The sequence below is a fragment of the Caenorhabditis remanei genome, chromosome V (genome assembly GCF_010183535.1).
Source record: "Caenorhabditis remanei strain PX506 chromosome V, whole genome shotgun sequence".
Lineage (NCBI taxonomy): Eukaryota > Metazoa > Nematoda > Chromadorea > Rhabditida > Rhabditidae > Caenorhabditis > Caenorhabditis remanei.
The window spans coordinates 668,698-681,527 of record NC_071332.1 but is presented as its reverse complement, the minus strand read 5'-3'; the positions used below and the strand labels follow the sequence as shown (position 1 = coordinate 681,527).

Here is a 12,830-nt window from a genome sequence, read left to right as displayed (position 1 = left end):
ATTTTCCATGTTTAAGTTCAATCTCCTTCCGCCTTACCGGGTTCACCTCCCCCTAGTTCCTCCCCCATCTTTCTTCGGTTCGCATAAAATTGTAGTCAAGTTTCTCTTAAATGAGTACGCCGTCTAGTTTTAGCTCCTCCCACTCTTCCCGTGTGCCCCATACCATGTCTCAATTTTCCTCTCCGTTTTCAGTTCTCCTTCTCTCTTCCCCGTTTTCCCTGTTCCCCTCTGGTGATTTCCTCAACTCTGTTGTTAGGATAACTATTGCGCATTTTTTCTTCATATTCGGAATTTAATGTAAATATTTATTGATTATGGTCAAAAATGAATTAATTGATTATTAAGATTATTGTCTACAGACGACATTGAGTTCCAATTATTTTCTCGCGAAGTTCTCGGCCACTGGGGGAGACGAACACGTTCTGAAATCAGCTCATGTGGTGATATTGATTATGTAAATGCGCTCTAATGAAATTTGTCAAAACTTCGGTAAGGCGCGCTTGCTAAACGCTGTTAAAGCATATAGTAACGCAAGATCCGTAAGAACTGACCTGATTGAAATTTCTGTGTGTTTCATGCAAAACACGCTCTACCGGAACAGTATAATATTGTATAAAATTTGATAGACTCAATGAAAAATGCAGTTCTGAGGAGAAGTTCGGTGGGACATAGTTGTAAGAACAGTGTTGTGCTGACACAATTTACGATTGCCTTACGTCTTATCATACAGTGCGCTAAGTACCCTTACCAAGGTTTCGAATATGGCAGTGACTAAAAATCTCTCTGTTAAAAACTGACACGAAACAGAACCGTCGTTTCCATTCTATCTATTCTCCTTACCCTTGCATGCCCTCCGATCTCAGCCAACTGCTCCTCATCCGGTGGCGCCAACCGATCCTTCACCGCTACTGCTATCAATTGCAACCCCTTGGCTCTGGCGACTCTTGCAGCATCTCTCGGACTATCTTGTGAATATCCATCTGTGAATACCACTAGAACTTTCTTCACGTTTCGTCTAGCAGGGTGAGCCATTCCCTCAAAAATCTTTGTGGCGTAGCGAATTGCATCTGCGGTTCTGGTGGTGCCGCCATGTCTCTCCATTAGGAACATTTCTCTGAAACATCTCTTTTCTCAGATGATATGGTTTTATGTAACATACTCAATAAGCTTCTCCTTCTCATTATGCTTATCCAGGTACACCCTAACGTGTGTTCTTCCTGGTCCTGAATAACTTATCAATCCGACACGAACTGCTTCCTGAGATATTGGAAGGGAACTTATAACGGACGCGGCGATGTCCAGGTACCTGATACATAGTGTTTGAATATAATCCAAGAAAGTAAAAACTCACTGCTGACTTTTATCACCGGTACCCTGGGACAAATCGACCAGGAAAAATACATCAGCAGTACAAGCGAAAGGAATCAAAGGTTTCGCGGTGGTCAGTGGAGTTCTTGATGTGGAGAAAAACTTCATCACATTCATCGTAGTGGTCACTGGAGGTTTTTCTGTCATGGCGAAATGAACACTTCTTGATCGGACCTTGAAATTTCTCCCACTGAATTCCTCTCCTCCTTCATGTTTCCTGGGTGGGAAGTCGATTGTTGAGGCAGGAGCTGGGGAAGGTGTGGTAGAGTCGGGGTGGCTGAAAATTCAAAGAGTGAAATATTAACTAAGACATTAAAAAATCAGAGTACAAAGCAACAAAATGAAAAAAGAGCGTCTAAAGCGGATCAAAAAGTATACCGAGACCGCATGGGCTGAGTAATCCACCAGGGTGTTCTATAAATCAAATTTTACAAATTTTAGAGTTAGAATAAAGATAGTCAACCTAGTGGAGGCCCATTGAGGTTTTCTTGTGATCAAAGTTTGGATGAAGGGAGGTCTGAAATCGTCGAAATAAATAGAGAACAATTATTATTGCTAATTTGAATTTCACACCTTGTAGTGGTTGTCCAAGTGAATGGTTTTCGTGTGGTAGTTGGTGGAAGTAGGGTTCTGAACAGATTTTCTAAGGCTAGATGTGAAAAACTAAACTATTAGCATTTCTTCTATATTTATTAGTCAAGTTTAAATAACCCAGTTGCTTGTCTCTGAGAACCACACAACTTGTGGAGACCTTGCTTTTTCGCAGTTTAACTAAAGCGTATAGTTTAACTAAAACGTATAGTTAGAGCAAAGAAAAAAGTACACTTGTCAAGTAGAAGGCCGCTGTTCCTACTTATAGTAGGAAATAGCAAAAATTCGATATTCACACCTAGTGGTGGTCTGACCATAAGAATGATCTGATTATCTAATGCTAGAAACGGAAAACAGAACAAAAGTTGTTCGACTATAACTAAAGCAGTAGTATTTACCTCACAGACTGTCTTTGAGTATTCCAATATGGAACAGACGGCTTTCTGAAATAGTTTGGATAGAAAAATGGACTGTCAGCTTTGAAACAGAAATCGAAAGAGTCAAAATTTGAAAGCCACACCTTGTAGTGGTCCATGGTCTTCTAGTGGTGGTTGGTGGAAACATGGTTCTGTATAAAAGTTCAACTATAACACTAACACTTCTAATTACCGTGTTGGTTGTCTCTGGGTACTCCAATACGGAACAGGAGGACGTCTGAAACTAGTATGGTTATTCTGGTACTTCCTAACTTGTACAACCGCGCCCTATTACCAAAACTTCAGTATACAAAAAAACTAGTAGGAAGCTAAGCGCACCTGGTTGTGATCCACCATGGAGCTCTTGTCGTTGTAGATACAAATTGTGGAGATCTGAGAGCTGATAGGTTATTCATCACTAGCAAACAACTACACTAAAAACTATCTGACCAGAAACTAAGCACACCTCGTAGTGATCCACCATGGCGCCCTCGTTGTAGTAGATACAAACTGATAAGGTCTGAGCAAATTACAGTAGTTTTCTGTCTGAACTCGTTTCAAAACCAAATAGCAACTAATCTATTTCTACGTAAAAGCGGTAATTCTAAATAGGTACCGTGTTTTACTGAAGTTGTTCGCCGAAGAATAGTCAGGACGTCTAAAAGATGCAATTATTTAAGAACTAAATCCTAATCAAACCTTGTTTCGTCTGTATACCTTGGTGGTGTGTAAGGTAGACGAGAGGTGCTCGGAAACATTTGATAGCCACTATAAGAAATTTTTGAACTATCTGACAAGGTGTTTTATGTGAACCTAGCTGTACTCATCCTTGTAGTTGTTACTGGTCTTCTAGTAGTCATGATTCTTGGAGCTCTGACAAATAGAAAACAACGTTAGTTTTCCTGGTAAACAAATACCTAGTTGATGGTTTCCTAGTAGTCATCCACCAAGGCCTTGGTGTAGTAGTTGTGGCCATCTGATTCTGACTGTAACCCAAACTGTTTTGACTAGCTAACAACTATTCTACCGAACCTTTTGGATAGTCTTGCTGTGGTCATCGGTCTTTTTGTGGTATACTGTATTCTAAATAGAAACATGACATACTTTAATTTTCTTGGTCTAGACCAACCTAATAGTACCACGTCTTGTTGTAGGGATTGGTCTCCTGGTAGTAGAAGTCCTACAACAGCTATATTGAATAAATATATTAGAATATATAGAATTAGGACTATAAACTATGAACTACGAAATAGTATCCATGTCGAACCTAAATTTATGTGCCAGAGTAGTATGTCTCGTTGGAGTATACGGTCTCCTGGTTGTGGATGGATAGTAGACAGAAGGACGTCTAAGACAGAAATGTAATTTAGAGTATTTTATTGTGGCTAGACTGTTAACCACGCCTAACACAAACCTAGTAAATGGAAGACGAGTCGAAGTATACGGTCTCCGAGTGGTTGTGAAGAAAGGTTTCCTAGAAAAAGGATAGAAGATAGGGCTGGATGGTATGACTACATTTACAGACGACCTTTTTGCCTTGGCTACAACAAATTCAAGTTCAAACCTATAAGTTCGTGCCGACGTGAAGTAGATGGGTCTTCTAGTAGAGGGCACAGGGTGTCGAGGTCTGAAGGTACGGTCACAATAAAATCGGGAGCCAAAAAGTGCAATTTTTCAGAGCTAAAACGAGAAAAGCTGCTTGAAAGCAATTTTGAGCAACCAAAGTGCGGAATGCGGTTTATGAAATAGTGCAAAATGGAAAAGAGAAGGCGGAATAAAAAATATTTTGGCGGGAAGCGGAAGGAGAAATGGAAATCTCCGGGGTCACGAAAAGCCAAGTAGAATCAGAACAAAAATCAAAGTTACAGAAGCTAAACACTACTTCATCTACTTAAAAAACCTGGTATTTGAGTTTGGCTTCCACCCGTTAAACTTTCTAAAAGATTTTCTTTGTTAAACTGAAACCACTAACTGAAACAGTTCACCTTGTTGTAATAGGAGGACGAGTGGACTTTGAATTTTTTGTAGTCTTCCACCACGGAGTTCTCAAAACAAGATAATAATCTAGTAGGAAAATAATTTCCCGACTTCTCACCTTGTAGTAGTTTGAATCTTCCCAAAAGGTTTCTGGGAGTCGTATTTCGTTGGAGTTCTGAAGTGAATAAAAGGACTCCTTGTGACTTTTGGTCTAGTTGTAGTAGTGCTCATTGACTTTGTGGTCATTTTCTTGAAAGTTCTTGTAAAAGTGACTTGAGGCAACTGACGCAGTTTCTCCTGTTGCTCTTGTCGTTTCTTTTCCTCTATGAGGGTCCTTGAAGCATCATAGAAAGTGAGACGACGAACGAATGGATCACGAGTCGATGTCCATGCACGAGGTGTTGAAGTTGGACTTCTTCTGATCTCATTTCCTCCGCTGAACTTACTTGACTCGTTATGGAACACTTCTGATTTGTTGCGACCACAAAGGATGAGATTCTCAAAATCTGTCTCTTGGTCTTCTGACAGCATTCTGCTGGAATAAGACTATAAGTTATAGATGGAAAGGTGGTTCCAACTGACTTAGTTCTCTGGAAACTTCCAATTCTATAGATATGAAGTGCTGGAGCCAAGGAGATACTTCTCCACATATTTGTCATGGTTTGATTGACGGGAGTCTCGGAGAAAAGGAGGATGACAAAGGGTTGGAAGGCTGGAAATATTGGTAAGTGGAAAAAGGAAAATGTGAGTGAAGTGCTCACTTGCGGTTCTTCTAGCTATTTCTCCGGTTGCGATCTCCAAAAATCGGTCGTAATCTCCATGAATAGTGCTCAAAACGGATTGGAGTTCAGCGTTGTTCTAGAAGTTTCAGAGGTGTATATGCTGCGTAGCGACTCAGGGTGTTAATTACTGATTTGTAGCTTTTCAGAATTGTTACAGATTGATAGCATACTAGGTACGAGACAATGCGATAGAGCGCAGTTGCATCAAAGGAACATGAGTTATGTAAATTTCCTTGTGGAATACGGTAAGGCACAGTTTCCGTATTATCTGTCTCACTAGCTGTCTCACTGAGCATATGCGATTTAGCGCAGTTGCATCATATTCTGTCTTAGTGTACTAGGACCCATAGGCACATAAAAACTGTAGAATACGGTAGTGCGGTAGAGCGCAGTTTCAGTATTAGCTATCTCGCTGCGATAGGACCCAAACTTATATGTACTATGGTAGTACGCTAGAGCGCACACGCATAATTGGATGTTACAGTATACTAGGTACCAAAAATCAGTTGAGTACGGTAGAGCACACTTGCACCAATGTCAGTTACAGTATACTAGCACCTGGCACAAGTTTAATCATACCTTGATTTGATCACAGATAAATGACAGTTGACATAAGAATGAAAATAGATCCAACCAACCCTTAACACTCTCGGAACATATCTATCATCCCTAGACAGCACAACCCACTTCCTGATCTGTTGGTCTTCTGGAATCTGTCGTGCTACCTGAATTGCCCGACTCCTTGATACCTGAACACCAAACTCTTTTTATTCTAACAAGCTAAATAACCTTATTTCATACCTCCAAAGTTTTATTATCAATTACAAACAATACATCAATACAGGCCAACGAATATTGAGCAAGTAGTAGGAGAAGAGCTGGCCACGGACGGCGCATCGGGCTTTTTCACTTGAAATTAGTTTTCTTTTTCGTTTTTCCCGTGGAACAAGACAAAGAGGAGAGAAAGAAGTCGTCGAGACGGGGGTGGTGGAAATAAGGGCGACGGTCCTCTCATATCGAATTGAACCATCTTTTGTTTATTATTCTTATTCATATTCTGATGGCTTATCGTCGATCTTCGATTCGTTTCCCCCCATTCCAACAATGTTCTTAATTTGGCCTGTGTCGTTGTCGAGAATTCAATTCGAATATAAAACATTTATTAGGTGTGATGATTTAATATACAAGAGTAATATAGTAAGACACAGATGAAGATGAAAAAGGGAAAGACACAACCTGAATAGAGAAGAGGTGAGAGTTTAAGAATTAACAAATTAAGAAAAATGTCAGTGGAAGCTCCTAGAATTATTGAATGAAAGAAAAAAATATAATAGAGACCATTTGAAAGTGATATCTGATCGAATGTACCCATTTTTAATAGTGGCAAAAAAAACAAAAAGTGAAATTTATATCCTGGGCGAAGTCATACGTACCACTCCTTGAAATCTTTTTTCTTCGCCACCCCATTCCCGTTTCCGTTGCGCATCATTGTGGCCGTCGCGGCGCCGTTTCCGTTGGCTATTACCGCTCCTTTCAGCTGCTCGTAACCATTTCCGTTGATCTGAAATAAGAGTGGTGAGCGATTAGTGAAAAGTGAATGGGGGAGAGAATGGACTCACGTGAGGTTTAGCGAGTAACGGCTGAGTGCAGGAATCATTACTCCGATCATGGTTCATGGGAGGTGAGAGTTCGGGTGCGATTGCGGTGTAGCCAGATTGAGATTTCATTGCCTGGAAATCAAAAATTCAGTAAAATTAGAGGTGCGACGCAAATGCGCTCTATGGAAACTTTAGAATTGTGATGTTTTACATACTTGCAAACCGGGCCGAAATGGCTCGCTTAAAACGCAACGTTATGAGCTGAAAATATACCAAAATGTAGATCGCACCAAGCTCTATGTATGTGATCTACTACGGGACGAATGACGGATCGTTAATGTGCCGCGGGCCGGGCTAGAATGGCTATGCTCGCGTTTTTTGGCGCTTTTTCCCCGCCCACGGCACATTAACAATCCGCCATACGGCCCGTAGCAGCTCACGGGCATAGAGCTTTGGTGCGATCTACATTTTGGTATATTTTTTGCACAAGATAACTCTCAGAATCGCTGATCAGCAAAAATTTGCGTATCACATGCTCCAATCTTTCGTTATTGGTCCACTTTTTTGTATTTGCTGCGTTTCGACTCCTAGTTATGATACGCACCTAAGCAATTAAGCAATTCAAAACCCCCTTGCTAACAATAAGCGGAATTTTAAGCTCACCATTGTGTAATGCTCCGAATTCGGTGGATTCTGTCTACATTTGAAGACAAAGAACACCACTGCGGCGATGGCAAAGATCACTGCCAAACTGGAGCCCATGATGAGTGGAGTCCGTGGGAAATCGGTGACGGTGGCGGCCTGCAGACATTATGATTAAAGAAAACCTCGATATCCGCATTTTTCCTCCTCACCTGCATTGTCGTGGTTATGGTATCTCCCATAGGCGTCGTCGGCCTGACTGGATAAACTGTGAAGTGAGGTGTCGACTTGGGACGAGTCTTCTGTGGAGCCAAGCTACTTGTGATAAGCGCGGTGACCTCGTTGTCGATGTCTGGAAATTATTGGTTTTGTGAAAGAACAACTGAAAGTTGGTGATATGCAACACCCGCCCTAATCATCATCACGCGGGTGGCATGGGAAAAAAATAATGAAGACACACAGAAAGCCGAACTGATTTGCAAATAGATAGAGAATTTAGTAAACATAAAGGGGGATTTCTGACAGAAGACAGATTTTTGAAGAAAAAAAACACTTGAAACATTTACATACGACAATGAAAAATGGTACTCACACATATGTAGTTACAAGACAGAAGAAAAAAGAAAAAGTGAGAGAAAATAGGAAAAGTTGGTGGAGCAAAGGAGCAACATGTCACAGCTCATTTGGATAATTGTGGTGGTGGTGCCTTCTGAAGTAGTGCCCTTTTGCAGTAGAAAACACTTTCTTAACTAATTCTGGATTTCTTGGTTGCCGGGACTACATGTACGTCTACTACGAGGGGGTAAGTTAAGATATAGAATATTCTAGAAGGTAACGCGCGGGAAATGGCGATGGCAATGGGAAATGAGATTTTCACATGATGGAAAGAATGGAGAGTCAGAGTGGGAGCGAGAGAAAAAAACTTTGAAAGGTTTTTCATTTTTTTGACGTCTCCATATATGCATAAATGTATGAACGTTGCACTTCCTGTGCAAATCTTATCTCATAGAAGAAGCGAAGAGCAAATGAAAAATGCACCACCGATGATCAAAGGCGGTGGTGTCGTGGGGATTAGTCGCATCGATTACGCATTTGTAAGGAGAAGAAGAAGAAGAAGAAGACGTTGTGTCTTCAAATGAATTATGCATAGTTTACTTTCCATCTTTTTTGATATCTCTTGATAGATTCATAGAGTTTTTACATCTAGCCTTCAAAGAAAAGAAAAAAACGGGCGGCTTTCTGAGAAAAAGAAAGGTAACCAAGGCAATCGGGTGATTGGTAAAAAAAAGAAAAGGGGGACTCTCCGAAAGAGAAAAACCGAATGGCTCTCTACAAAACTCTCTTTTCACGCATCACCTGCCATTTTTAATAGAAGAAAAACGGGCACAAAACATTTTTTTGTGTTGGAAGAAGAGACGAGCACAATTTTTTTGAGGGGAGGAGAAAACGAGGGATGAAAGGCGAAGGGGCCCTCCGAATATGTGTTTGGTGAAATGTGAGTGACGGGTAATGAGGAATTTTGATGTGCTTGCTACGACGATGTGGCGGATGTGCTTAGAAGAGAATTGAACTGGAACCGCTGGATAAAAAAAACATGGTGGCAGTTTTTTGGAACGAAACGTTTTTCGGGGTTCGCAATAACTTTGCCAAAATTTGAGTGAGTTAAGCAACGCTAATTATGAAGAAAATCAGAAAAATTTATAATTGGACTAACGTTTTTTGTTGAGATTTTCAGATTAGCAAATCGCGGTAGAAAAATCGACACATCGAAAATCAGAATATAGAAAACTACCGTAATAGGCAGAGCCATACCTTGGTATTTTTGAGGAGACAATGTTAACATTCTCTTTTTAAAAAAAATTTTTGAATAAAAACGACGATTTGAAAATTGGTACAGGCACTGGCACGCTGCAATGCAGATTTTCCAAAAAAAGTTTTATCGTTTTATGTTTGAAAAAATTCCTATTTTGTAGTAAAATGCAAGCAAGGAAAAACATGGAGCCAGCTTGGAGTTATGGGACTTGTCCTATACCATTGGAAAGCTGAGAAAATGCTGACTTTAAATTTAAATATAGTTTTTCCCGTCGACTTCTGGTATTCAAGAAAAACAAGATCAAAGTTCTGAAAAATGACAAGCTTTCCAATGATACTTTTCACGTTTCATAACATAGAACTGACTTGATGTTTAACAATTGCATTTATAAAGTTTGTCTTCCTAACTATACGATAAAAATATAAAAATATATACGAGAAGGCTCTGAATAATATATCTGAGAGCCCTCTTACTAATCCAAAGGAAGATTAGCTCGGCGCATTCAAAAAAATGAAATTGAAAAAGGAAATTCGATGCAAGGCAATCATTCTGATAGGTTCGGATAGAGTAAAGTTGAAAAAACTCAAAAAGAATGAAGTCAGCAGCCAAAAAGAAATAAAAGACATTGAAAGCCAAGGGGTGGCAAGACGATGAAGAAAAAGCTTGGTGGAGGACGAAAAGGTTGAGGACGGACAGACAGAAGGGGGTATATAGGGAATGGGCAGACACGGCAAGCTTCTGTGTTGGTTTCTCACCGTAATTTGGTCGTTGTTGGTAACGAGTTGTAGTCGTGGCAGACGTCGTCGTTGTTGTAGTCGTCGTTGTTGTCTTCTTCTTTTTTGGAGTCGTCGATTCCGTGGTGGTCGCTGTCGTCGTCACCGACTTATTAGTCCGCCACGCAGGCCCTGTGACCATAGGCTCAGGTAAAGTATCCACCTGATTCCAGATACTAGATCCCAAGTAGTCTGGATTCTGCTCAGCGGCCTCTTTTACACTCGCATACGGTCTAGGCAGAACCGTTGAACGATGCGTGCTGCTAGGTGCAGTGGTGGTTGTGGTGGTTAGTACTTTTGTGGTTACGACAGTAGGAATCGACGTTACAGACGGTTGAGTGGCGGCGGTGATGCCGACGCCGTCACCACCAAAGAGATCGTCGCCGGAGCCGTCGAACTCGTCTTCCGACTCATCACCATCGGTGATTTGTGACAAAAAGAAAACAGGCAAAGTGGTGGTAGGAGGAGAAGGAGACATTCTAGACGACGCCGGTTTTCGCGTCGACGTTACTGCTGGAAAGAAACGAAAACCACTATATAAATGTTGTGAGTGTTATATATGTATTTTTAAGTGTGTATATATGTGAGAAGGGTGAGTACAATCGAAGCGGATATTTGTTAATAAAATCAGACATGAAAAATTAGTTTTTTGTTTGTTAGTCATGTTAATTTATTTTCGAAAAGTGGGTACATGGGCAAATCAATCAGATAGCGGCTCAATGCGATAGCAAGTTTTTCGGGAAATCTATTGGAAATGTTTCTCTCAGCGACATGGATCTTGAAAGAAGCTCGAAGACAAAAAACTCACGAGAGGCTGTAGCACATTTATTGGGAAGGAGGAATCTGACCACAGTTTTCAAAAATTCAAAGGTTTTAGTGCAACTATTGAAGTGCATTGTTTTTGAGTCGCTGCTCAGTGAATTTTTTTCAAACTTTTTTTTCGAAAACTGTGGTAGAGTGAATCAGGGGGTGCTTACAAGGCAGAGGGATTACCTAGTGTTGCGTGGAGAATCCTGGTGTAGATTTACGCCGTAAATCTACACCAGGCTTCTCCCTGCGAGACCGTAACTAAGGATCCCCCTACCCTCATTTTTCCAATAGATTTCCGTTCTTAATTTTTCAACTTTTTCAAACGGCCAATTCATCCCAAAAAGCAAAAAAACTCACGTTCACTGGGTCTCGTGCTCGGTGGGATATCCGCGACAGTTGGTAGAACTGGTGAGAAGAATCCTAAAATAAGAATTGAACATTTTAATCGGTATCCGAAAAAAAGGAAATTTTCGAAACCGGGATCCCCTTTTCAACACCAAAACACACACCCGTGGTCTCTGCGGACACATCATTCATACTGCGATCAGCGATTCCATGATCATTTTCATTCTTCTTTTTAGGCTCTTGCTCATCCTGGTCATCATAATCATAGGCGGGTGGGGGAGCCGGAGCCGCCGCCTGTCTTGGAGCATCGAAATTCGACGCAAATTTCGGAATATATGACTTAAACTGTCGACACTGCTCGTCGTTCCAATTCATTAGACACAAAATTGGCGAGACTGTTGTGGTGCCACGTGGCGGCTCACCACGTAAATGCTCGATGAAAACCATGAGGGGGCGGAGCCTAGGAGAGATTGTGAGCGTAAGGTGAGAAAGTAGAGAGAGAGAGAGAGAGAGAGAGAGAGAGAGAGAGAGAGAGAGAGAGAGAGAGAGGGGAAGATATCGGATGTCAGAATGAAATTGGAGATGAGATACCTAATTGGATGGAATCCGTTTCCGCTGAATAACACCGCCGGAATGTTTTTTTTCTGATATAAATATAAATATATGTATAAGAAAAAAAATCCGTGACTTTCGCAAAAGCGCCAACCAAAAAAAAAGACAACAAATTGGGTGAGGTGTTCAGACACACACAATTGGTTAGTGCCCAAAAAAAGACTTTGTCGGGGAGCGGCGGTGGCTTCTATTCTTTTTATTATTTATATATAACTCAAGATGGAAGAGCACCACACAATAAAGTTATAGGGAGGAGGAGAGATGGAGGACCAAAAAAAGAATGTTATTTTGGTCCGGAAAGGTGAAAGGGACGTGTTGAGGGTTGAGATGTTAGATAATTAAATAATGAGCTGATTTGGAGGACCTGAAGATTTTTGAGTCGCTACTCAGCGGATTCAAAATTGGCTATGGTCCTGACATAGATAGGTAAGTCAACAGAATCTGTGTAAGAGCAATTGCAAAAACTCGGCCATGGTCACTAGAAGTGCATTATAAACTTATTGGTAAGCCTCATAACGGAAAAATCCCCAGTCCCAGCCAAAAAAACTAATTTTCACTACATATAAAAAATCCCGATTTCCAAATTTCTTGAATTTTCGATTTTAGGATATTTTAGGACTAATTTCGACTTCTTATTTTGTAGTTGACAACTTTTTCATAGCCACTTTTGGGATACGAAGCTCTGTATCTCAAAAGTGTGAAGAGCTATCAAAAAGTTGTCAACTACAAAAATGAAGATCGGGACTTGGTCTACAAAATGAGTTTAAATTCAAAAAAGTGCAGCATTGTTCCAGAACAGGACAAACTGCTAAATTTGGACAATTTTCCATAAAGTAGCCTCTCTTGATAGCTGTCTTTAAATGCGCATATCTCAAAAGCTGTCATAGCTATCAAAAAGTTGTTAACTGCAGAAATTAAGCTTACGTTCTAAACTATATGAAATTTTAAAAACTGGGAATGTGTGAATATTCACTAGGGCTGAAAATGCTTCTGGAAGAAGGAAATAACAAAAACCTCTTCCCGCATATCTTCCGGTTTCACATATGCTAATTTCGGAGAACAATGTCTTTCCGTTTTGCACGAAGAACATCAGAAGTGAGAAG

The 12,830-nt window shown here is 40.6% G+C and overlaps 1 protein-coding gene across 1 annotated transcript; it reads right to left on the bottom strand.

Annotated features, from left to right (window-relative positions):
• Positions 1–786: 786 nt before the first annotated feature.
• GCK72_016511 (uncharacterized protein) lies at positions 787–6,031 on the bottom strand (the record flags this gene model as incomplete). The annotated part of the gene is made up of 9 exons (XM_053731540.1): positions 787–1,114; positions 1,160–1,306; positions 1,352–1,645; positions 2,358–2,402; positions 4,471–4,887; positions 4,935–5,064; positions 5,114–5,210; positions 5,773–5,883; positions 5,936–6,031. The coding sequence occupies 9 exons, from the start codon at positions 6,029–6,031 to the stop codon at positions 787–789; spliced, it is 1,665 nt and encodes a 554-aa protein (XP_053580453.1).
• Positions 6,032–12,830: the final 6,799 nt, after the last annotated feature.